At 43.1% G+C, this 24,936-nt stretch overlaps 1 protein-coding gene across 2 annotated transcripts in view; it reads left to right on the top strand.

Annotated features, from left to right (window-relative positions):
• The first annotated feature begins 247 nt into the window (after positions 1 to 247).
• PARD3B (par-3 family cell polarity regulator beta) overlaps positions 248 to 24,936 on the top strand; it is a 1,005,179-nt gene continuing 980,490 nt past the window's right edge. For both annotated transcript variants that reach the window (XM_049615864.1, XM_049615866.1), the window contains exon 1: positions 248 to 454. In XM_049615864.1, coding sequence (XP_049471821.1) covers positions 335 to 454 — 120 coding nt within the window. In that variant the 5' untranslated portion in view covers positions 248 to 334. The remainder of the gene's footprint in view (positions 455 to 24,936) is intronic.

Genomic DNA, 24,936 nt, shown 5'->3' with positions numbered 1-24,936 from the left:
CGGGCTCGGAGCAGCCGCCTTGTCCGGGCCCGAGCAGGAGACGGAGCAGGAGGAGGAGGAGCCCGGCCACAGTGCAGCCGCGTCCCCGGGCACCAGCTACCTGGGAGGTAGCCCTTCCCGCAGCCGCCCCCTTTCCCCGATTGCCGCCCGCCCCGGGGCCGCCTGCGCCGGGAGGAGGGGCGCTGCCGCGAACCCCGGGCCCTGAGGGGGCGCGGGGGAGAGGTGCTCCAGGTCTCCGGACCCCCCCGCGCCGGGCGAACCCCCAGAGTGTGGGCTGCGCCCGTGGGGCCGGACACCTGTTCGGCCGGGCCCGGCGTGGGCGCCGGGGGCCAGGATGAAAGTGACCGTGTGCTTCGGCAGAACCGGCATCGTGGTGCCCTGCAAGGAGGGCCAGCTGCGCGTCCGGGAGCTCACGCAGCAGGCGCTGCAGCGGTACCTGAAGACCAGGGAGAAGGTGAGCGCTGGGGCGCGGAGTGGGGGCGCGGCTGTGGGGCGGGCTACCCGCGAGCGCACCAAGGCCAGGGCACCTGCCAGGTGCCCCAGGACCCGGTGGCGACGCGCAGAGAACACAGCACCCAGTAGACTTTATTGGAAGCTACCTGTGCCCGCCAACTTTCGTTGCTAGTATAAGTGACCTGGATGCCTTTGGGCGTTTGTGGGCCTTGCTTCTCAAAGGGTGCTGGGAGGCAACGCTGCATGGGAGTCCCTTGGGGGCTCGCTACAAATGCACAGTCTGATGCCCTCCTCCAGGCCCACTGCCTCTGAATCTGCTTTTAAACAAGCTCCCAGGTGATTGGAATGACTGTTGAAGTTTGAGAAGCACAGCTTTAGGTGTTTGAGAAAACGCTTCTCAAGGGAGCGCTGGAAGGTGCTGCTCAGTCAGGTGTGAATTTTGACCCCGGCTAAGGCCCGCCCCACTTTTGCTCCTTGGAGTTAGAAAGTTGATTGGTGCTAGCAACAGATACTCGGAAGTTACAACTGATGGAGCCCTTGGAATTTAATTTTGTGAGCTGTTCTCCATCAGTGACTGGGGCAGGAACTTACGTAGAAGGATGCTGTTTGCTTACACTAAGCCGTCCACCTTTTGAGTGTCTTTAGTTTAATGCCACATATTCTAGGAGTATTTACTAGTGTGTGCGCTGTGTCAGATCCTGGGTGACTGTTGATATAGTCATAAAGATAGTTCCCAGATCTGTCCCCGAAATCAGATATACGTAAAAGTTAAGTGACTACTTTTAAGTGTGCAATACGTGTTCAGAATTGGACGCTAGAATTCATATTAGCTGTTTGGGTAACATACTGGGACTCTGTCTCTTCTTCAATGAAATCTTTTAATGAAGGCTTCAAAGAGCACCTTTTAATTGTCTGAATCTTCAGATGGAACATCAGGCCCTAAATTCTCCTCAAACAGGACAAGTCATGAACTCTTGCTTTAGATGTCAGTGGCTCGCAATATTTGTTTTCATGGCGTGAGAACTATATAAATGGCCTATAGAAGTATATGAGTATCTACCCCATTTCCCCCCATTGTTTCAAAGTGTGTGCTGTTCTGTGTTGTGTAATTCAGTTAAAAACTGATATTTGCTCAAGTAACCAATCCTCCTGAACTTCTGAAAGTAAGCCTCTGAAAGTGAGGTAAGGTTAATAGTAACCACACTAACTTCTGAAAGTAAGCTAAGGTTAATAGTAACGACATTATTCTAGACAAATTATTCAAGTAAATGTCATTGAAAGATTATCTTAATGAGGTGATAAACTTATTTTTATTTTTAACTCAGTATTTAAAATAATTTCTGCTCTAACATCTTGTATATTTGGAAGTTTAGTATTTGGAGCTGTCCAAGTAACAGAAGTAAGAAGTAAGCTACATACTTATAAATGACATGCAGGGTAAATTAGTTGAAATTTACCTAATTCATCTAGATAAACTAGATGAAATTTAGTGCACTTATAATTTGATCTTAAAAGGTGTTAAAAAGCTATTGATATTCTGTACTGAAAGCATAATTTATCATATCAGAACCTATAATGTAATTGTATTGATTAATTTACTATTACCAGTTATTACATTTTTCTGTGTTTACATTTATATATTAGCACATAGGACATTTAAAGGTCACCCACAGTTTATAAATTCTCCCTCCCTTCTTTGGCTTTTAAAATCTCAATTTAGTAAGTGGCAAGTGATATTTTCTCTCTCCCTAGATATCTTTCTCCCATAGTTTCATTTTAAATAGCATTGTATTCATAACAAGGCTTAACTAATATTAAATGGGATTCCTAATGGAACTAAAATGTCAAGAAATAATCTAACAAATTTCATGCTTTCATTCACTGAATTTAGAAAATAATGGGAAAAGACCGGAAATGTCAAAATTCAATTTGAAAAACAACTTGTCACAAATTCACTTTCTTTAAATCAGTGAAAGAAATTTAAAAGGCTTGCTCCCCTGGACAGCAAGATGTTTAGCCTTGCACTCAGCAATAAAAACATAATAACTAACATGAATTAGGCTTGCTGCTGCTATGCAGGCACTGTTGTAAGAACTTTACATATGTTAAATGACTTCATGAGACAGGTCCTAATATTTTCTTTTTACAGAAGGGAAAAAAGAGACACAGAGATATGACAGATACGTGGTCGAATTGAACCCAGGAACTGTCTGTAGGTCCTTACTCATAGTCACTAACTGCACTGCCCAGTAGGTTATTGTGCATTGGAATGTACCCATCTTATTTATTTTTTACAGTTTTTTTTTCTAAAAGACCATTCCATCTATAAACTGCTATGATCACCTATCAACCTAAAGAGGGGAATTTTATTTCTTGCAGAGAGTTGTGACATGCACAAGTTCCTCTTGATTGTATCTTATGCAGTACAGGTCTACAGGTATTGGGAAGAAGTCTAATTTCTGAGCCTAATATTGCAGGATTTGCAAGTCAAGTGTGAAAAACATTCCTTAGTCTGATTACAGATGGAAAAATGGGCAAAATCTCTTAGATATTCAGGTGGAGAGTGCTAGAAAGAAAAAATTGGTGGGAACACGAATATAAATTAAGCCCATTTCTTTCAGGGCCTTGAATAATTTAGATGGGAGAAAGGCAGATTTCAAGATTGAGGGTAGAGGTGAGGTATCTACAGTTTGGAGGGTAAGTGAAGCCATGAGGCCATTCTGGATTTTGTGGACAACATGTGAGAAGTACCAAACTTCTGCTGAGAACAAAGAAGACTGGTATTTGTGGAATGTGGGGAACCAGCTGAATCAGCATCAGATAAAGCCAGAATTGGGTAAGATGTTGAGGACTGTGAGGGGACTTTTGGGAAGGCTTTAATTATGTTTTGAAATCTGGGACTTTGAGTTTCCTATTGCCCCCTTCTCCCCTCCCTGCCATTTGATGAACTTGATGGGGAAGGTGAATTGACTATGGGGCAAGAATTATGGGGTTGCTTGTCTTTGGATCCTCGTAGTTTATCAGTGTCCCAGGCTCTAAATCCAATTTACTTAAGTAGTTAGTGGAGAGGAGATTGTCTTCTCATGTAGTTCAAGGTGGAGATCATTGAGTAACTAGTTAAATTTATCATCGAAATTACGTGTCACAGGTGAATGGGTAATTGAGCCGTATCCTGCAGGGGCTCTCAACCCTGGCTGATCATTAGTTACCTCTAATTTATCATTCAACATTTTAAATAATACAAATGCCCAAGTCCCTTTCTCCAAGATTCTACTTCAGTAGGTTTAGAGTGGAGCCTGGGCATAGGTGTTTTAAAAAGATGATTTTAATGCCCAGCTTGGGCTGAGAACTACTAATCTACTGAAATCATCTGGTAAGGCTGAACTCATTTGATTTTAAACTCTTTTGATAGCAGATCCTGTGTTTTAGACCTCTTCAGATCAACCTATCATTAGCAATCGTCTCTCCTGCCATGAATGAAGTCTCACGGCAGGGTTCAAATAATTTATTTAATGGACCATTTATATATATATATATATATATATATATATTTCATACACCCACACACAAACTAAATGAGGTTGAAGTGAATAAGGGAAAGACTTGTTTAGTAGTGAGAATGTATAGTGTCTTTATGAGTTGAAATGAATGAGATAATATGAACATTGAGGTCATGGGATAGTGGGTATGCTGGAATTTTAAGCTGATTTGTGGATTTGACTGTAGGAGAATACCTTTTTTTTTTTTTTTTTAAGTAAAGAAACATTTGATACATTTGCCAGAAGGAATCTCTTCTGTGTTCAGATATTTTGAATTATTTCTTTTACCCTTGAGACCAGCTTCCCAAATCTGAGCAAGATAAGAGTAATAATTCTGTTTTCTGATAAATTGTGGGGTCAGCATCTAAAAACTTGTACAGTAACAAGAATCTGGTATATGGGCCTAACTGGAGGAATAGTCTGGAAATCCTGAATTCTTGAACTTTTTTCAGTTTTGGATGTCTTGTTTCCAGATTTTAAGGTTCCTGTATACATAAACTAGGACCAGAGTGGATTCCTAAAATGCTTTTCAATTTTTTGGGCACTGATGTACTGGAGTGCTTCATTTCCTATTCATTCATTTCCTCTCTTCTCCTATGTGGACTCGATGTTTGTCCCCGGCGTGTGGACAGGACTGACTCACCACCAGCAGGGTGCATGCTGCTAACTTGCTTTTGGTTCTTCACTTGACCTGCATAGAGCAGCCTCTGAGTTTACAGACACAGGGCTGGTGGGGCCCGCTGGGACCCACAGACCTGGTTTTTCAATTCTGCTCAGTTTCACATTTTGACTGAGTTGCCATGTTTAAATATCTTGAGACTTCGTGCAAAGATCCAGATTTCTGTCTTCTCTGGGCGGAAAAACAAATCGGAAGCTCTGACTGCATTGGGCTTTACTTTCCCACATAGCAACCATCAGTTGGAAACGAGACATCCCTCTTCTCTTTAAGCAGGAATCCTTCTGCTCTCTGCTCCCTTATGGCCTCCCCAAAAGTATGTTACTACCTCAGGCTTACCTTTTTACTCTGTTGTTATTTTCTATGGCCCATGTAAGCCATTGTTGCCCTTTGGCCTGCTGTAGGTATTTGAGTTTGTGGCCCCTGGACCTTCTCTTTTCCATTACACCTCTTTCTCTTCCCTCCTGTACCTCTCTCTGTCCTGGCTACACCTCTCCCTCTCCTCCTCCCCCACACCTCTCTTGCTCCCATCCCCACGCCCCTCCCCCCACCCATACTCCCACCATGACCTACATATAGGGTTTGCTGACCAGGATTTGGGCTGCAGTAATCGCTTCATGTTGGGAGCCACAGCCCTGATTTGTAGTTTGGAGCGCTGTGCTCAAATGGCTTAGTTAACCAAGTATTTATCCCATTCCAAGGGCATTCTGTGGCATAGATCCTCTGTGTGGAGGTTGGGCAAATGGTAATGTCAGATTTTTATGAGACTCTGTTTTCTGAAGTAATTGGTTATTAAAATCATCTGAGGGGTCTATTAATATGCAGAGCTTTGGATTTTCTCTTGGAAAGTCTAAAGTGGTAAAGTCCATAGAAACTTTTTGTGATGATAGAAATGTTCTATAGCTGTGTTTTCAAACAGGGCACCCTCTAGCCACTTATGGTTTTTCAATACTTGAAATGTGGTAGTGCAACTGAAGAACTGAATTTTCAATTCAAGTTTAAGTGGTCACAAATGGGGGTGCCCAGGTGGCTCAGTCTGTTAAGCATCTGACTCTTGATTTCGGCTCAGGTCATGATCTTAGGGTTCCTGAGATCAAGCCTCGTGTCAGGCTCTGCACATCAGGCCCTCTCCCCCCCCCCCTCTCTCTTTCTCTCTCTTTCTCTCTCTTTCTCTCTCTTTCTCTCTCTGCCCCCCTCCTATGCTGTGTTTGCTCTCTCTCTAAATAAATAAACTTCAAGAAAAAATCACAAAAGGTCATAAGCAATTTACCCAAATGGACAGTTCAAGTCTAAGGCTCCTCTGCTGATTTCTCTCAGCTGCTTTTGGAAACACCTGGTCTACAGCTCAGGTCCCAGGCAGTCCTTACGCTGACATTCTTACGGATGTGGCTATCCTGTTGGGAACTCTGGCATCAGAAAGGGGTCTGCATTTACCTTGTGGTATTCAAAGGTGGAAGACACAGCCTTTAAAACCTTGAATCCTTTACCTAGACGTGAGCAAAACCCAGCTTAATTTTAAAGCAAGTTGAGGTCTGCTTGAGCATTTTCGGTGAGGTTTAGATTTTGGGGCTTTTGGATGAGCTCCTCCAGCATTATGGACCCAAATATCATCTCTCTAGCTCCAGCCCAGATCTCTCCTCTGAGCTCCAAACTCAAAGTAGCAGCTTCCTTGCCACCTTTGCTTGGATGTCAGGTAGGCATCTTACACTTAGCAAGCCCCAAACTGAACTCCTGATCCCATACTCCAGATATACTCCCCCCACAGTCTTCCCCATCACATTAAATGGCAGTGCCACCCTGCTGGTTGTTCAGGCCAGAAATCCTTGTCACAGTTTGTGACTGCTCCCTTCCTTGTGTGATTAACCTGCAATCAATCTGCAACTCAGAGAGATTCCACTCTCCCAATACATTCAGAATCTCACTGCTTCTTTCCAGCTTTTCTGTTAGTGTGCTGGGGTTCATGGTATTTTTGTTTTTGTTTTTCCAGTGAATTTTAGTTTCCCTGTTTCTGCCTCATGCCCCCCACGAAAGGTCTTTTCTCAACACAAAAGCTAGAGTGACATTTAAAATTCTAGTCAGGTCATGTCCTTCTTCTACCCAAGATCCTCTGTTGGCTCCGGTCTCTTTCCGATGGCCTGTAAAATGCTACATGATCTGGGTAGCTGTGCAAAAAAGTTAGTGAAGCAGGCCTGTGACTCCTATCTTTACACCTGCTTACAAGGCTGACTCTTGACTGGCATCTGGGAACTTAGATTTGTGGAGGGTTCCCACCATTCTCTGAAAATAATGGCTTATGCAAATGGCTATTCTTTATGCAAACAATATGGTTTCTACCGAACACCTGCTTTTTCTAAGGTCTGGAATTTTTGCACATGCTAGGCAGAGGGACCCTATGTGACCAGCCCCCAGTGAAAACCATGGATGCTGAGTCTCGAACGATCCTCTCTGGTAGATGGACATTTCACACATGATGTCAAAACTTGTTGCTGGGTGGGGGGCGGTCTACTGGAAGTGGATCATTGGAAGCTTGTGCCTAGTAATACATTACAGCTATGAGATGACTATATGCTGAGTCCTATGAGTCCTCCTGGTGAATCATGGAACCTGGGTGATCTTGGGGATCCCTGCACACCATCTCTTACCTTTCAGACCTCTTCTTCCATCCCTCTCCTGTTCTCCCCCAGCCTCCTGATCTTGTGGCTGTTACTCCAACAATGCCAGCAGGTTCATACGTCACGTGCTGTTTTCTATGCCTGAAATGGTCTTCTGCAGTTACCCACCTGTCTAGTTTCCTCATCTTTTCCAGCTTAAGATTGTTCCTGTCTTTGTGAAACCTTCCTGACCATACTGTTTATAATTGTGACCCCTCCAACCATCTCCTGTATTGCTCTTTCCCGCTTTTTCTCCCCAGAAATCACCCCTCCCTATCATACTTCTTATTTTAACTGCATTTATTGTCCTTCTTTCCCCTAGAATGTTAGTTAAATAAAGTTAGAGATATTCAGTTTTGTTCATTGTTCAACCCCTAGCTCCTATGAGAGTGACTGGTGCTTAGTGGACTGATCGTAAACTCTTCTTGAACACACATGTATCCACTACCGTTGGTCACAGTTCTCTCTTGCTCCATTACAAACTACTTCATAATCCAGTAGCTTAGAATAACTCCAAATACGTGAAGAAGGCTCAGTGTGCTGTTTTCTGGGTCTGGGATGTTCAAGATTGGGCTCTTCATTCGCATGTCTGGTGCCTCAGCTAGGATGGCTTGAATAGAATATGTCTGGAGCCTTGGTTCTTGCTGTCGCCTGGGTCCCTGGGTTCTCTTCCATGCAGTCTTAGCATGTGATCATCTTCACGTGGCCTCTTCCTATGGTCTCCTGGGCAGGGTCACCTGACTTCTCAAAAGGCAGCTCACGGCTCCAAAGAATTCCAGAGTGGAAGCTGCCAGGTATTCTTAAGACTTAGACCTCCAAGTGGCATGATGTTTTCTGCCATGTTCTATTAGTTAAAGCAAGTAACACAGTAAGGCCCAGAGTGAAGGGAGAGGATTATACACGGAGCTGAATAACCATAGGTATGGTTGTTTGGGAGGGACTGCCAACATAACAGGTCACATCCTTGGTGGGACAAATGTGAAGATTAATCAGTTGCTGTCTCTGTTTCTGATGAGTTTTGCAGCCTCCTGGGGGATGAGGCCCACATGTGAATAAGCCAGTTTTATCCCAGTAGTATGTGTCCTGGGGTACAGTGTGGGCAAGGGATGCTGTTTGGAACAGAAGACATTGAAGCTGTTTTGAATGATGATGAGGAATTTGCGAGGTGGAAAAGTGAGGGAAGGCGTTCCAGGTGGAGGGAACAAAGTGAGAAGGCATCAGCTGGTTGAGGGAGTCGTGAAAAGTCAGACACCGCCCAGGAAGGAGTGATGGTGCACAGAGTAACTTGGACCAGATTGTGAATGCGCTTGGATGACACCCTAAGGGATTTTCATGGTTTCTTAATGTTATCATTGGCTTTTTATTACAAATATATTTGTGTTTTACTCACTTTGCATGTATGAAAGTATTTGCATGGATTTAAAAAATGGAGAGGATTTTGGAAAATTAGATTAAAAAATAGGTATTTCTGTTAAGGCCTCATTGCCCAATTGGTTACCCTGGTTCTCATACCTTCCCCAGATAAACTTTCAACAAGGTTATCAAGATGTGGGAGCTTGGTTATTTTTCAGTCCTTATTTTTGATGATCTTTTAAAACTCCATATTCCCATGAACTTTCCAGGATTTTTAAACATGTCTCTCTTCTCAGTCTTGCAGGTGCTCCCTACGCTGTTTCCATGTGTGCTGGTGCATCAGGCTCTGGGTTTGCTCTCAATGGGATCTCCTCTATTCTGTGGCTTCAACTGCCTCTAAATACACACCTCTACCCCTGAACTTCCATAGACCCTGATATCCACTTGCCTCTGGACTTTACCACCTTGGGGTTCTGCACACGGTTGAAGCCCAGTCTATTCTCTGTAAATCTGCTGGTCTCCACTTCTGCTGCCATCATTCACCCAATGTCTGATCCGGAAACCTGAGAATCCTCCATTGCTTGGTGATCTTTCTTTCTTTATATTCTACCATATGTGTAGTTGGTCCAAAAGTTTCTTTGGTTCCAAGTAAATCTCCTGCATCTGCTTCTACCCTGAAGCCATGCCATTGCCCATTTCTGCTATGGGAGGCTGCCCCCGGCTGTTAACTGGCCTCTGCCTCCGCTGGCTCTGGACTCTTCCAGCCAATTTTCCACTGAGGACCTTATAGCCACAAATCTGATACTATATGAAGTACTCCTGGGAATATTTAAAGAGTTCCCCATCGCTTTTAGGTGAAAAGGCAAAACTTTGCCCCTGTCCAATGTCTTTTCTGTTCCTATATGCCCTTCTGATTCCTACATGCAGTTTAGCGTTCTTTCACACTTTCCCCACCCCAGGTAAATCCTGCCCATCCCTTCAGGACGAGTCTCTAATTTCCTCTTCCCTAGGAATCTCGTCCCTCCCTGCCTCTGCTTACTGTCACTTAGGGGTTTCATTCTTGTGTTCTCAGAGCTCCCCATTCTTGTGCTTTTATTTTGGAAACTACATCTTACATTTTACTCTTCGGTAGTCAGAATCTACTAACTTAACAGGCAAAGCCCAAGTGACAGTGGCTTATCACAGCAAAGGTTTCTCTCTCTGGTACACACAGTCCCCTCCCCAGTGTGTACTTTGGCCTCAGGCTTTTCCATAGATCTGAGCTCTGCTGACTGATGAATGAAGAGAGCATGGCAGATGCCACAGGAGATTTGTGGACTGACCTTCCTGTGGCAGATAACACTTCTTGCTAGCATTTCACTGGTAAAACTGGCCATGAGCCCCATCTGGATGCAGTGGGTTAGGAAGGTGGTCCACCTGGGATACCGGTGAGCAACTAGCCAGGCTCTGCCATCTACTGCAATCATCTTGTCTCCCCTCTGTACTGTGAACTATTCAAAAACAAGGAATGTTTCTTTTTCTTATTTTCCCATCCCTGTTTTTAGTATATAGCTGACATGTAGTATGTATACCATAAATGCTTGTGAAATTATATTAAATTTCACATTGCTTTCTTGCATAAAAATGAGAATGACCTTGTATTCAACGCAAAGTTTTATGAGTTTGGAATCATTATATGTGGGTTTTTTTTTTTTTTAAGTCTAAATGCAACTTTTCTCTTGATTGTCTTCAACTACCTCATCAAATCCACATTTGCTGTAGACAGTCATTTAGTGGTCCATTATATCTGCCATGCTGATTGTCTTAAATAGCAGCTTCAAATTCTGACAGGTTGACTCACTTCTCAGATTTTTGAGACTGAGTACTCTGTAGTTCTGGATTTTCAAGGAAAGAATATCATCCTTTTGCTTCCTGAGGATTTGTGCCATGCTGTTTCTTTGAACAATGTTTGATTTTCATTGTCTTACTCATTAATTTCCTGTTGGTTTTAAAAATGAATCTGGATTATCTTACTTGGGATGGATTCGGTCATTTCGAAACGCATGGTTTTCTGTGTCTGAGGGGCTGCCAAATTAGGTTTGCCTCCTGTCCCTGGGCTCAACCATTCTTTTGATTGCCAGACTTTCACCTTTTGGATTGCCATGAGACGGAATTTCAAGATACCAAAAGACAGTCTGATTATAAAGGGTTCGCTCTCAATTTAGTCCCTATCAGATGGAGTGCCGGACATACATCCAGATAAATACCCTCTATACTCCCCCTGTCTTCTGCCTCAAGTGAGGGTATTAAACTTGCCGGGTGGTCCTGGGCCCTGGAGGAATTGCTGGGGGTTGGGGGGGGGGGTGAGCGCTTGGTGATGGAAGCAGATAACAGAGGAGATGTCCCAGCTCTTGGCTAAGCCACTGTCAGCTAGACCCGAGAACGGCATGGACCGGGAAGAGGATCAGACCCATTTTATCGCTTCATTTGAGACAGAAATTAAGGTTTTATGGGAGCTCTGCTAATAGACTTCTGATGCCTTTTAGGGAGATTTAGGATTAGGTTTTTTTTTTTTTTTTTTACTTTTTAATTTATTTTTAAATCGAAGTATAGTTGACACGCAATGTTACGTTAGTTTCAGGTGTACAACCTAGTGATTCGACAAGTCTGTATGTTATGCCAGACTCACCACGAGAGTAGCGACCGTCTGTCACCCCACACTGCTGTTACAGTGTCATTGATCATATTCCCTGTGCTGTCCCTTTCATCCCCATGAGATTTAGGGTAAGTTTTGCCACTATTTGTTTTTACAGAGACATGAAGCCTAGAGACGGTGACAGGGGATCTATAGATATAATTGATACTCCTTCCTCTTCATAGAGAGGTGGCCTGTTTTGGGGAAGGGATGCAGAGACAGTGGGGTTTCTGACTTATAACTACAGTCCCTTAACCCCATCTTCACATAAAACATATGTTGTGTATTCAGTGAGGCCTTAGGTCTCCAAGTAGTGGACACTTTGCTATGGTTATCTGAATGTAAGTGTCACTTCAGTCACTTGAGAGAGGATTTAGACAACGACTTTGGGTCAAGCATTGTGTTTTGTGCTGGGATTATAGAATAAAGGCATAGTCCCTGCCTCTGTCAGGCTTGTAGAATTCGAGGGTGGAGAGAACAATGTAAATCAACCAAACACAGAGTGGTAGAGGGCCTGCGAGTGGTGGATGAAGGGAGACACTGAGCTTGGCTTTGCTTGGAGCAGGGAGAGATGGGCAGTGGTGCAGGCTCCACCTGGGGAGATGTCCACGAATGGACATTGGCCAGAGCAGTAAGGGTGATGAGAAGCATTGGAGGGAGGAGAAAGGGAGAAGGGAGGTGTGGGGGAAGAAGAGGGAGGTATGAGTATGGGGGCTGTTGGGGAGGGAGGGAGGGAGAGAGAAATGGCTAGCCTGTGACTGAGGGTAAAGTGTTTTTTTTTTTTTTTTTGGGGGGGGGGTAGGCGAGGGTGGGGGGAAGGATAGCATGGAATGTTTTCTAAGGGTGACTGTGGGAGGGAGGGGTAGGGAATGAGGCCGTGAGAAGAAGGCAGGGTCAAAGCCAGGAGACTTTTGTTATGATGAGCTAAAGAGCTTGAGTTGTCAAGGAAGCATTCTAGTCAGGGTGGTGATATTGTCTGATTTGCCTTTTTGTGTTGGTTGCCCTGGAAGATGAAGATGGGGCTGAGACTAGAGGTGGACCAATTGATCCAGGTCCCTGCCTGGGAGTGGAGGATAGGCCTGTTGAAGCATAAGAGGAAATGGGCTTTGAGATTTTGGGGGGCAGAGGATTGGACTTGGGAGTTGACTCTGAATAGTAAAGGAAGTGTGGGTGGAAATGGGGAGAGGGGGCAGTATGAATTCTGCATTTCGATGAATACCCTGTGTTTTGGGAGTTGAGGCCTGGGGATCCAGGGACCAGTAAGAGATGGTCTGTACCCCCAGGAGCCCCACAGATAAGGGGAAGAGAGGTGGGAGACTAAGGACAGTTGAAAAGGTGGCTGGGGCATGTTGAGTGCCTGGCTGAGATCATAAGTCATATGTTCATAAAGATGCCAGTCTTTGGCATTATTTGCCTGGCATTAGATTAGAGCCTTGATTCAAGAGTGAGATTTGAGGGCAGATGTGGAAAAAATGTGGCATCCGGAAATGAAAGTGGTCAGGCCGGGGTGATGGATCTATAACATTGGTGGCTTTCAGACAGCTGTGATAGAGATTCACAGTGGTTAGAAGCCCTCTGACCGCCCCTCTGGACCCCCCCTTGCTTGACCCTTCTGCAGCCTCCTTTGCGACCTAGGAGGCTGAGCAGATGCAGACTTTCTGACTCTGAGCTTCAGCTGTTGGGGAGGCCCCAGCAGGAGAATGGAGGGTGGGCAACCCCCTTCCTGCCTGGTCACCGAGGGTTAGCTACCCCCCTTCACTGAAGGTTGTGCCTCCTGTCGGACACCCCCTCCTGTGCTCCTCTCTCCATGGTATTGACATCCACTCCTTTCTCTGTCCTTTGGGCCCTGGATGATGGCAAGGGCTCACCACTGTTACTATCCCTTAATGTTTTTCCTTAACCTTGTGCAAACCTTTATAGTTTATTAAATATCTAATAGTTTATTGAGTGAACCATCTGTTTCCTGCCAGGATTTGGATTAACAAATACAGTAGTAATAGGTTTTCCTTCACGAGCCAGTATCTATAACACATATATACAATTGAAAAATAAGTCTCTGGGGGTACTTACCCTAACTGTAATTTTTGCCTCTACTTTTTTTTTTATGCTGTTGTTTTATTTTTTAAAAGTTGTTAGGATGTACTGATTTGATTTTACTACCCACTAATAGGTTAGGGCCCAAATATTTAGGGACTACCTGATATTTAGGGAGCTTGGATGGGTCATCAGGTCATGTGACTCTAGAAATCCTTACAGCTCTAAAATCCCGTTGCTTTCGGATTGAAATAAACTGAGGCTGAAGGTAAATTCCTAATATCAAGTATGCATTGAAAGGGTTGAAGTTACAATCTGTGGATTATAATGCTAACTTCCTTTCAAAGATAAGATTTGGGTCTTAAGACTTGTGAATGGCCAGCATGTGAGCTGAGAGTCATCTGGGCCCAGCATTCACATGGCTGGATAAAAATCTAGAAGGAATCACAAGATTTATAATTGTCATCCCATATTTTCTTTGTAGGGGCATAGTAATAGTATTGGTAACTTTAGATATTAGCTTCTTTCCTTTTGTAGCAAAGAGTTGAAGTGCAAGATGGAAAAATAATCCTTGTCTCTGTATTTATAGGCACGTTTCTAGAAATTCAGTGGGCTTGAGTTTTGACAGCAGTATTAGATGGGACACATCTTCCCAGAACCTTTGAAAAACTAACCCTGCAGTTCAGAAATTTCTACGAAAAACTCTTTTTGTTTGCTGATTTTTTTTTTCATTTTCAGTATGGATACATGTCTCCCTGACTGGATTGTGAAGCCCTGAAGAAGATGGATTGTGTGGTATGGCACAACTAGCTTTGTATTTTAGGTCTTTTCCCCTTTGGTCCACTTTTTGTCTGTGGGTGAGAAGGACTCCTGGGAAACGTGAGTGGGGACAGTGACTCTAGTTACCCTAGTGCTTTACTAATTTCCTGGGGCTGCCATGACAGAGTTCTGCAACCTGGATGGCTTCACGCAACGGACATTTACTTTTTCACAGTTCTGAAGGCTAGAGGTCCAAAGTCAATGTGTTGGTAGCCTCATGGTACTTTTGAAGCCTCCGAGATCCAGCTTCTGGCAGCCCCAAATACTCCTTAGCTTGTGGCAGAGGAACTCCAATCCGTGCCTCCATCTTTCCATGGCTGTTCCCTCTGTGTCTCACTGTCTCTTCTCTTAGAAGGACACCAATCCTATCTGATTAGGGTCCACCCTAATTTGATTTGATTACACCTGTAGAGACTCTGTTGCTAAGTAAGATCACATTCACCAGTACCAAGGGTTAGGACCTCAACATATCCTTTTGGGGGACATGGTTCAATTTATAACAATTGCTGGTCAGTTTCAAGCAATTTTTCTAGCTTTTCCACTGAGAGACATTGGGGGGAATTCTGTCGATTCCCCATTGCCTTCCCTATAGTGTTACTGTCTTTATTCCTCACATGTTTGCTCCAAAATTGTTCACAGATAACTTGCTATCTGTTTTATTGAGAAACCAAGGCCATATGGTCAGCTCCCACTTACTACTACCCTTTCCACTTAAATATTCTGAAATCTGTGCTCTTGTTCTTCTTATCTGCCTCTTTAGGTGACCTTTTTGAGACTCAGATTTGTCCTAAATTTCATCTTGTCTCCTGTCCTTTGTGGTCTGGCTTCATCAAACATTGATAGAAGCCCAGTGGCTTGTGTGAACTGCACTCATCATTCAGCCTCTAATGAAGTTAGCCTGGAGTTTGCCGAGGGGGGGTGGGGTGGGGGTGGGGGGGGAGTATTTTCAAATACCTGTCATGTGCCATACCACCCAATCCCTTTTCTTCAGGGCTTCACAATCCAGTCAGGGAAACATGTATGTGTACTGAAAATGAAAAAATCAGCAAATAAGCACCAAATGAGTTCTCTGGGCATTCAGAAGGGAAAGCCTCGCAGTGGACTAGAATGGCCAAATGTTAAAAATGAATAGAATTTAGGTAAGTGTAGGACAGGTGGAGGGGTGGGGTGTGTCCTATGGCAGAGACAAAGGACATAGAAACATTGGGACACTTCTCAAATTTACTGGTCCCAACATCCCTTTTTGCTCTTACGTGTAGAGGGCCTGAAGGACCTTTTCATGTGGATTATACCTATTTATAGTTTCTATAGTAGAAATTAAAGCTGAGAAAACAAAAAAGCAGATCTGATTGATTTAAAAATAACAAAGATCATAACACGTTAAGATCACCCTTAAGGATATGAAAAAATATTTTCCAAAAACAAAAGAAAAATTTAGTGAGAAGAGTGGCACTGCATAACATTTTTTTGTAAATCTCTTTGATTAGTTTCTCCAATCTGCTTTCTCATTCGGTCTGTTGGAGTTGGTTGTTTTGGTTGAAAAATATGAAGAAAATCTTGCCTCATATAGATATGTGCTTGGAAAAGGGAGGAGCATTTTTTAAATTTAAGTCCTTTAAAAAAAAAAAGTTTATTATGAGAGAGGGAGAGAGTGCAAGTGGGTTGAGAAGACAGAGAGAGAGGGAGGGAGGGAGGAAGAATCCCAAGCAGGCTCCATGCTGTTAGCGCAGAGCCTGATGTGGGGCTCAGTCTCAGGAACTGTGAGATCATGACCTGAGCTGAAATCAAGAGTTGGACGCTTAACTGACTGAGTTACACAGATGCCCCAGAAGAGGGAGGAGCATTTTAGTAGCTTTTCAGGTAATTGTAGGTTTGCTTTTTGTACACTACATGCAAATTCAACACATGGTTTGTTTTTGTACCTTTCTCTTGCATGTATGTGTTATATCACAGTTTCTGTGGATTAGGAACCCACAGTTAAGCTGTGCCCTCTTAGGACCTCCACCAGCTACAGTCAGGATGTCAGCTAGGATGCATTCTCAGGAGGCTTGGCTGGAAAGTAATCTGCTTCTAGGCTCACGCAGGGTTTGGGAAGAATTCCTTCCTTGCAGCTGCAGGACTAAGGGCTCTGGCTTTTACTGACCACTGGCTGGTAGCCAGCACCTGGAGGCTACCTTCCTTTCTTAGAGGTCACTTGCAGTTCCTTATGATGTGGACAGTCTGTTACTACTTCATCAAACCCACAAGGAGGCTCTCTAAAGCACCTTGGCCAGCAAGACAAATCTTCTATAATATACTAATGGGATTATGATTATAAACATGAAAATCATGGGATTCATGATTATAAACATCTTAGTGATGGTTTTCTTAAAGGATAGTTGCAGTGTGGAATCTGAAATTATACCAATGAAATGTTCACGGTCACATTATAATTCATCAGTTTGTATTGTACTTGGAATAGATCTGTTATCCATGCATGATCTTTTAACATCCTATATTGTGGTTCACTGAGTTATGCCAGTCTTCCAAATGTTGACACGTTTTATTATACAGTTTCAGAAACAACATACATTGATATTACCATCAGTTTCATCTGAAAGATATATATTTTGGAAAACTTTTGAGCTCATTGTAGGAGATATAGGTTTTCTGAAATTTTGATTTTTGTTTTATTATTGGCAACAAATAACTGTCATTTATTTTCCATTAAGTGCCTTGGTTTACATCTTTCATTTTTGAGAAATATCGAAATATCTGCCAGGGGTGCCTGGGTGGCTCAGTCAGTTAAGTGTCCAACTCTAGGTTTTGGCTCAGGTCCTGATCTCCTGGTTCGTGAGTTCAAGCCCCACAATGGGCTCTGGGCTGACAGCCTGGAGCCTGCTTGGATCCTCTCCCTCTCCCTCTCTCTGCCCCTCCCCCATGCGCTCTCTGTCTCTCAAAATAAATAAACTTAACAAAAGAGAAGTATCTGCCAAAAGCTCAAGTATACATAATCATAGTTTGTCAGTCTTTCAAATGAAAATGGTACTCCATGGAAAAAACAGTTCGTTCAGCTCAACTTAAGAAATCATACAGTGCTTTTCCCTGAGGTAACCATTGTACGTTAGTATACAGAAATGCTTTATGTGTACTTTCTATTTCTTCACATACAATGTAAAAAAGATGTGAAATCAAGGGTTGAGCATTTATAAAATTGTGTTGCTTCATCAAAGGGATTCTTAAGTTAGATTGGCCCTTTTTTGAAATGGCAAATGAGTGGCAGTGACGATAAATAAATGACTAGTATAATTCACTGCCTTTTCTTTTGAAGAAGGTCTTGAGACCCCCCAGGGGTTCATAGACCTCTCTTTGAGAAAAGCTTGCTGAAGTATAGTATCGGAAACATGTTCACAATGAGTTCCGGCACTGTTTGCTTGGGTGGGTAAAGCTATTTCTCTTGGTCTACAAATCTATTCACTATGAACTTCAAACATTTTTTTCCCACAATCTATGCCCATGATTTTATTCCTTTTTAAAACAGAAATAAACAAGTCAGTTGCCATGGAATTAATATTGGGGAGGAAGAATGTTTTGTCATCTAACTGGGAACTTCTAGGATATGGCAACATAGAGTAGAAATAAATTGTAATTTTCTGATAGAAATATTTCATCTGTTCTTAATGTTCTTTAATGTAAAAAAAAAAACTAAGGAGAATGGACATATCAGTCTTGAAATGGCATATTTCTCTGAAGTAGCAATTATAAAACTTATTTAAAACATTTAAAATATATTTGAGATGGGTGCCTGGGTGCCTCAGTCTATTAAGCACCTGATTTCAGGTCATGATCTCACAGTTCGTGAGCTCCGGCCCCACATCGGGCTCTGTGCTGGCAGCTCAGAGCCTGGAACCTGCTCAGATTCTGTGTCTCCCTGTCTCTCTGCCCCTCCCCTGCTCACTCTCTGTCTCTCTCTCTCTCAAAAATAAATAAACATTAAAAAAATTTTAAAAATGATATATATTGTGAGAGTACTGATTGGCATTTGGGGCATTCTACTTTCAGTATGCTTTAATAGGAAAACAGCACAAACCTCCACTGGAGTAGGTGATTGCAAGAAATGGTGGAAATTTGATTAACAGAAACATTACAGCAAAAGTTAGGAACATTATTTCATATTTTAAAACCCCAAATGTATCACTATTTAATTTTATTTAGTTTATTTTTAAATTTTTAATGTTTATTTCTGAGAGAGAGTGTGAGCAGGGGAGGGGCAGAGAGACAGGGAGACGGAAACCAAAGCACACTCCAGGCTCTGAGCTGCCAGCACAGAGCCCGACGTGGGGCTCGAACTCATGGACCTGGAGGTCACGACCTGAGCTGAAGTCGGAAGCTTAACCGGCTGAGCCACCCAGGCGCTCCAAAATGTGTCACTATTTTAAATGGCATACCAAAAAAAAAAAAAAAATAACATTTAAATGAGAATATTTCTTTTATTTTTAAAGCAGTCATTCACTGATCATTGAGAGTAGTGGTGCTGAATTAATTAGAGTTTTACCCGAGGTCAGGGGCAACCTGACGTGTTTTGCTTTTTTCTTACTGCACAGTTTCCATATTCAGGCTTTTTTCCCCCCAGTGTATATTTTATTTATTTTTATTTTTTCAAGTTTACATCCAAGTTAGCATATAGTGCAACAATGATTTCAGGAGTAGGTCCCTTAATGCCCCTTACCCATTTAGCCCGTCCCCTCCAGCAACCCTCAGTTTGTTCTCTGTATTTAAGAGTCTCTTCTGTTTTGTCCCCCTCCCTGTTTTTATATTATTTTTGCCTCTCTTCCATTATTTTCATCTATTTTGTATCTTAAATTCCTCATATGAGTGAAGTCATGATATTTGTCTTTCTCTAATTTCGCTTAGCATAATACCCTCCAGTTCCAACCACGTAGTTGCAAATGGCAAGATTTCATTCTTTTTGATTGCTGATTAATACCGTATTGTCTACATATACCACATCTTCTTTATCCATTCATTCGTTGATGGATGTTTGGGCTCTTTCCATACTTTGGTAGTGTCGATAGTGCTGTTATAAACATTGGGGTGCATGTGTCCCTTTGAAACAGCACTCTTCTATCCCCTGGATAAATACCTAGTAGTGCATAAACTTAGGCTTTCTTGAGAAGCACTTCCCTAAATATTATCAATTGTCTCCATGTGTCTAGTTTATTCTGTCTCTTATATTTTTAAAAAATCAAAGGTGATGATCCCTCATTTTTTATAGAGGGGCATCTTTTTGCTATAATTTAGATGCTGTTTAAAAATCATAATGCCTTTCTAAACTTTGATTCGCGGAGAGCAGATTTGTGCAGTATAAACGTTTACTATGTAAGGATATGAACACATAGGTTGACATTCCAAGACAAGGCATGTAGTAGAGCAGGGATTATCGGATGAAAGACATCCTGTGGCTGTTAATTTGGAAAAGTGTGAGAACTGAACATCCTGCATCCGTGCGGCAGACGGTCTTGGGCAGCATGCCTGTTATTCTCGGTTATGGCTGTGTTTTTAGGTAATAGTTGTAGCATCGCAGGATCACTTAGTGTTTGTCTTTGTGACTAAAAACTGTCTGGAGAGAAATTTTTGTTTCTTTCCCCTTTGGCCTTAACGTCACGAGGAGCACCATTTTGAACGTTATTTTAAATTGTTCTAAGCGGCCATGATGAAAACTAATTGGGGAGGGGGTCAGGACAAAACAAGAAAGCTACATGTTGGGGCAAAAAGCGGGGAGATGCTTGGTGTGGGACGGCTTCTGTACACTGTGGGCCGCTTGCTCCTTAGAGCCTCGGTGATCAGCGCTGTCAGCGTGGCACAAAACCCAAATCTTCTCCCTGCTGGTTTGCCATGCTGCTCCACGTTTGGGCCTGGAATATTGAGTTCAGGGTTTTAAGCGTGTGGTAAAATTTCTAACGGGGCCGTGCAAGACTCTGAGTAGCGGTTTGGACGGTCTGCGGCTCCGTGCTGATGGGGTCACAATATTGGGCCCCTCCTGAGAAGGTAAAGTCTGAAAGGGGACGAGGAACCCCAAATTATGTACGGTAATGTGATGAGCTCAGATAGCAGTGCAAAGGAAAGCTTTTTGTGCCCTGCGTGTGGCCAGCCTTGCCTTCCGAGAGTATCTGGTAAAGTCAGTGAATTCGTGACTGTGAGAGGTGGCATAGAGGGAAGTATAAAGAACTTGGCCGTGTTTATGAGGTTTGGGCAGACCATACCTCACCTTCAGGGCTGATGCTGGGAAGACTACACAGCTGCGTGCCCCCTTCTGTGATCAGCTTGGCAAAGAATAGTGGGCGGAATGAAGCCTGACAACTTGGTTTTCCTCATCAGGATCACATCTGTCTGGCTGGATTAGGGGGCTCAATTTCTGAGGGCAGATAGTTGAGAATGTTGTGGTTTGGGGACATCTCAATATTGAGAGCCCTGATTGCCTGGATAGGAGCTTTATTCTAAAGGCGAGAGAAAGCGGTGATAATGATACAGTAAAAGAAGCCTTTGAGGTGGACTGACTGGGGCCCGATGTACAGGATACACTGGAAATGGGAAAATGAAGAACAAACAGTTAGCTTTTATAACCGAGACGTGTAAATCCTGTTGGTATTAGCTTTGATTTCTGCATACTTCATTTCTGCTACTTCAGGCAATATTTAGAATAGAAAATCCACTAACTTAGACTGGCTGGCAAAGAAAGTAAAATAGATCCACGCGGGGTTTTGGGAAAAGCCCTGGACTTGGCGTGTAGGGCCTGGGGTGTAGTTCAGCTCTTCTATGCATATGAACGAGCTCTGAAACTGTGGACGAGGTCCTTGAACTCTCAAGACCTCAGGCATAGAGTAGCTTATTTCTAAGTCTCCCTCCCAGCCATAAAACTGAGTTTTAGTGTCTGATTTATTCCACTCAAGTACACATTTCTAAATAGTAACCTCTACATACTGCCAAGGAGTGGTCGTTTAAGGGCCTATTATGATGAAGTATGATGAATAGATGACTCATTTACAATTAACAGCGTAGATTTCCATACAAGCAGTTTCTGATTCTGTATCTCTCCCAATAGCTCCCCCTCCCCCTCAAGTAGGATTAAGCTGTTGAAATCTTGTTTGCATCTTTAATTTATCTGGGAAATTAATTTTTCTGAGATCTACATAATTCATCTCCCTAATTAGATTGTAACCTCCTTGAAAGTAAGATGCTTTGTTTGGTTCTGTTGGCTTGTTTGTTTTATTCCGTCACAATAGCATTTAAATAGCACTATGCATACAGGAAGCACTTGATAAAGCAAATGGGTGAACAGCTGGAGCAAAAAACTTTAGCTCAGATCAGAATGCTGTGGGCTCCTCAGTATTGTAACATGAATTAATAAAGATTTAGGCCTATGATATTTTTTTGCTGTTCTGAATTAAATCATGTGTTTGCAATTATCACTGCTGTGGCTGCATGTAGGTATGACGGAGAGGGACAGTCTGAAGTCAGGAAAGGTCCCACAGCGTACTGCTGTATAGAACATTGATAGGAATTGGTTTATAATCATATAACTTTTATTCTCTACACGGAAAGGAAACCTCCATTGCCGGAGATGAGTCCTTCAGGCACCACATGGATCCAAAACAGCGCCCGGTGATCGGGGAGGGGGAAGCAAAATCACGAAATCAGGAGTTTAGAGGTCACAGCGGTTGTTTACATTGAGAATGAAACACGTTGTCAGTCCTCCAGACGGAAGGCAAAGAATGCTTTCCTTGACTAGAGATCGTTCTTGAGATGAAAGCTTTCTAAGATATGATGGGCTTGGCTTCTACATTCAGTTTCTTTGGGAGTCAGAGACAAGAGGATAAAGAAAAGCTTGAAGGTGGATGAAGGGGAGGGTGCCTATAGTGCTGATGAAGGAAACGTAGCAGACTTTGTTAGGGAAAAGCCAGCAGGGAAATAACCCAGCTGGAGGGGCTCTTTATCCAGGGAGGAATGAGACCACTATCTACATCGGGAGCTCTCTAGACCTTCCTTATGTTTTAACCCAGGGTATTCACTGATGTTCATAACAACAAATCTGACCTGAGGTTAAAGTGAATGGGGATATTAGATCTTTGTTATAGGACATTGTGTCAGAAGTCAGTTGAAACAGGTCTTTACATATTTGATTTCTTTTTTTCATTTTATTTTTGTTTGAGAGAAAGAGAGAAAGAGAATTCCAGATAGGCTCCATGCCCAGCACAGAGACCCGTGTGGCGCTTGATCCCACGGCCCTGGGACCATAACCCAAACCGAAACCAAGAATTGATCCCTCAACTGACTGAATCACCCCAGCGCCCCAATACTTAAGTTTTTAATCAGACATACTTCTATAAACATAGTAAGTGTACATATGTTTTCCTGCCACTCTCTTGGTTATTTGACCCTCTTAAGAACTGAGCTAAGGAGGTGGAGACTCCAGATAGCGGTTTAAATTTTGTATGTAAAAATCATAAAGTTGATTCATTCATTGGCTGGCAAACATGTCAAAAGCTTTGCCAGCCGATGGAGATACAGTAAAGATATTATATGGTTCCTGCCCTCCTATAGGAAAGTACAGTTCTGTCTGACACTAGGTATCCCCTATAAAGTTATCATATCTCCAAGATAACCACTGTGTTCAGGGAGCTAGAATTTTAAGAAGTCCTCCTAGAAGAGGTGACACTTAAGACTTCTCTGCTGTCTTATTGACTCAAAAAATTACCTGTGGATAAAGCTGTTGACATAGATGACTGAGGACAGCCTAACTTGACTGGTTGCTGTACTCTTCCATCCTGTCTGCTCTTCTGTCCTCAGTCCTGGGTGGTTCTTTAGTGCAAATACAACACTGACGTGAGTTGTAGGAAATACTCTGGAATTGCTCGAGCGCCAACTCTGCAGTCTATACACTTATCTACACTGGTTTGCACCCTCGCTATCTTTCCCACTAGATCGTAAGCTCCTTTGTGGGTGTGATGATGATAGTGAGACTGATTTTGCAGTGGTGCTGCTGATGATAGCTAACGTCCTTTGGGCATTACTCAGCACCAGACAGCGTGTATGCATTATCTCATCTGATGCCTACAGCCTCCGAGATGGGCGCCGTTGTTCCTTCCTGTCTTACTAAAGGTGTCATTGAGACTTAGAAAGGTTAGGTGACTCTCCCACATCAGTCGTCATCACAGTGGCATAGATGGTCAATTGTCTGTTTTTTGTTTTGTTTTTGTTCTGTGTGTGTGTGTGTGTGTGTGTGTGTGTGTATCCACATAATTTATATCCTTCCTCCCTGCCGCATGTGCAGCCAGTACAGGTTTTGTTTGTGGTAAATACTTAGTAAGTGATGGATTCTGCTTGGGAAGGAGGTGATGCTCCCCAGTTTGTCATTGTTTTGGTTGGCATTCTGTCAGAGTGGCCCCCAGACGCCCTCGGTGCTAAAGCATTGAGAGCCAGGTCACTCCTGGTCCTTCCCCCTTGATCTTCCGTCTTTTATTTTGCCATCACTGGCTCTTCTTTTTTGTAAAGTCTGTAACTCACCACTCTCACTTGGCTTTTGCTCTTGGGCCTCACTGTGTGCATGCCTGTGCTGTCACCGTGGCTAATCCCCAGCCCCTTCCTGTCTCCGTGGAGCCCTGCTGAGGGCAGCGTTGACCACTTTTCTTGCTCGTTTCACCCTCTCTTCCTTCTAAAGAGTCTCCAGTGTGGTCCGGCAATGCAGAGGTTGGCCAACTGGGCATTTGTTCTGCTTATAAACTGACAAGTCATTTTGTGTCAGAGTGCCCTATTTTGTCCTTTCTTTCTGGCTTTATCCCTGGGTGAGTGTGTGGGTCCTGGGATTTTACTTGGTCCTCAAAGGTTGTTGCTTGTCCCAAGTTGGAGCTGTTTAAGAACCATGGTAGTAGAGGTGATGCTCTCATTCTCCTAAAACTTTGTTTCCATTTCTGTGCTCTTTTTAAAATAAATTATGACAAAGTTTTTGTGAAACACAGATAGCAACCACCTCATACTTTGTTCGTAATAAATTTTGCTTGAATACATTTATTTTAACTCTGACTTTGACAGTGTTGATCCTTCCTCCATTGGGTGCTTTGTATCTCTTCTTGTATGAGTACATAATACCCGTAAGAGATTAAGATTCCCAGGTTTTACAATGGTCTGATTCAAACCCTAGGATGGGGATATCTTAGTTTGGAGAGGAAGCTGCACATGATTGCCATTTGTGTGAACTCTGAAGTGAGATTACCTAGGTTCAAATACAAGCTGTACTGTATATTAGTAGTATGGCCTTGTGCATTTTATACTCACTGTTCCTCAGTTTCCTCATCTGTAAGATGAGGTTATAGCATTGACATGGAAGATTAGGTGAGTTCGCATTTCTAAAGGGCTTAGAGGGTGCTAGATATACCCTAACAGTCCATGTGTGTCTTCAGTATAATGTCCATGCTTCTCAAGCAGACTTTGAGCAGGTCCAGCTGTGTGACTTAGTTGTAGTAACTAGCATAAAGCCCAGCACGTAGTTTCCACTCAGATTTGTTGACTTGATACATGAATGTATAAATAAATAGCAAACACTTTATTAAAGCTCATTAATTCTTTTTTTTTTTTTTAACGTTTATTTATTTTTGAGACAGAGAGAGACAGAGCATGAATGGGGGAGGGTCAGAGAGAGGGAGACACAGAATCTGAAACAGGCTCCAGGCTCTGAGCCGTCAGCACAGAGCCCGACGCGGG

This window comes from Panthera uncia (genome assembly GCF_023721935.1).
Source record: "Panthera uncia isolate 11264 chromosome C1 unlocalized genomic scaffold, Puncia_PCG_1.0 HiC_scaffold_3, whole genome shotgun sequence".
In the NCBI taxonomy this organism is placed as follows: domain Eukaryota; kingdom Metazoa; phylum Chordata; class Mammalia; order Carnivora; family Felidae; genus Panthera; species Panthera uncia.
Note: the sequence above shows the minus strand (reverse complement) of the source record. Positions and strands in the feature narration are given on the sequence as shown.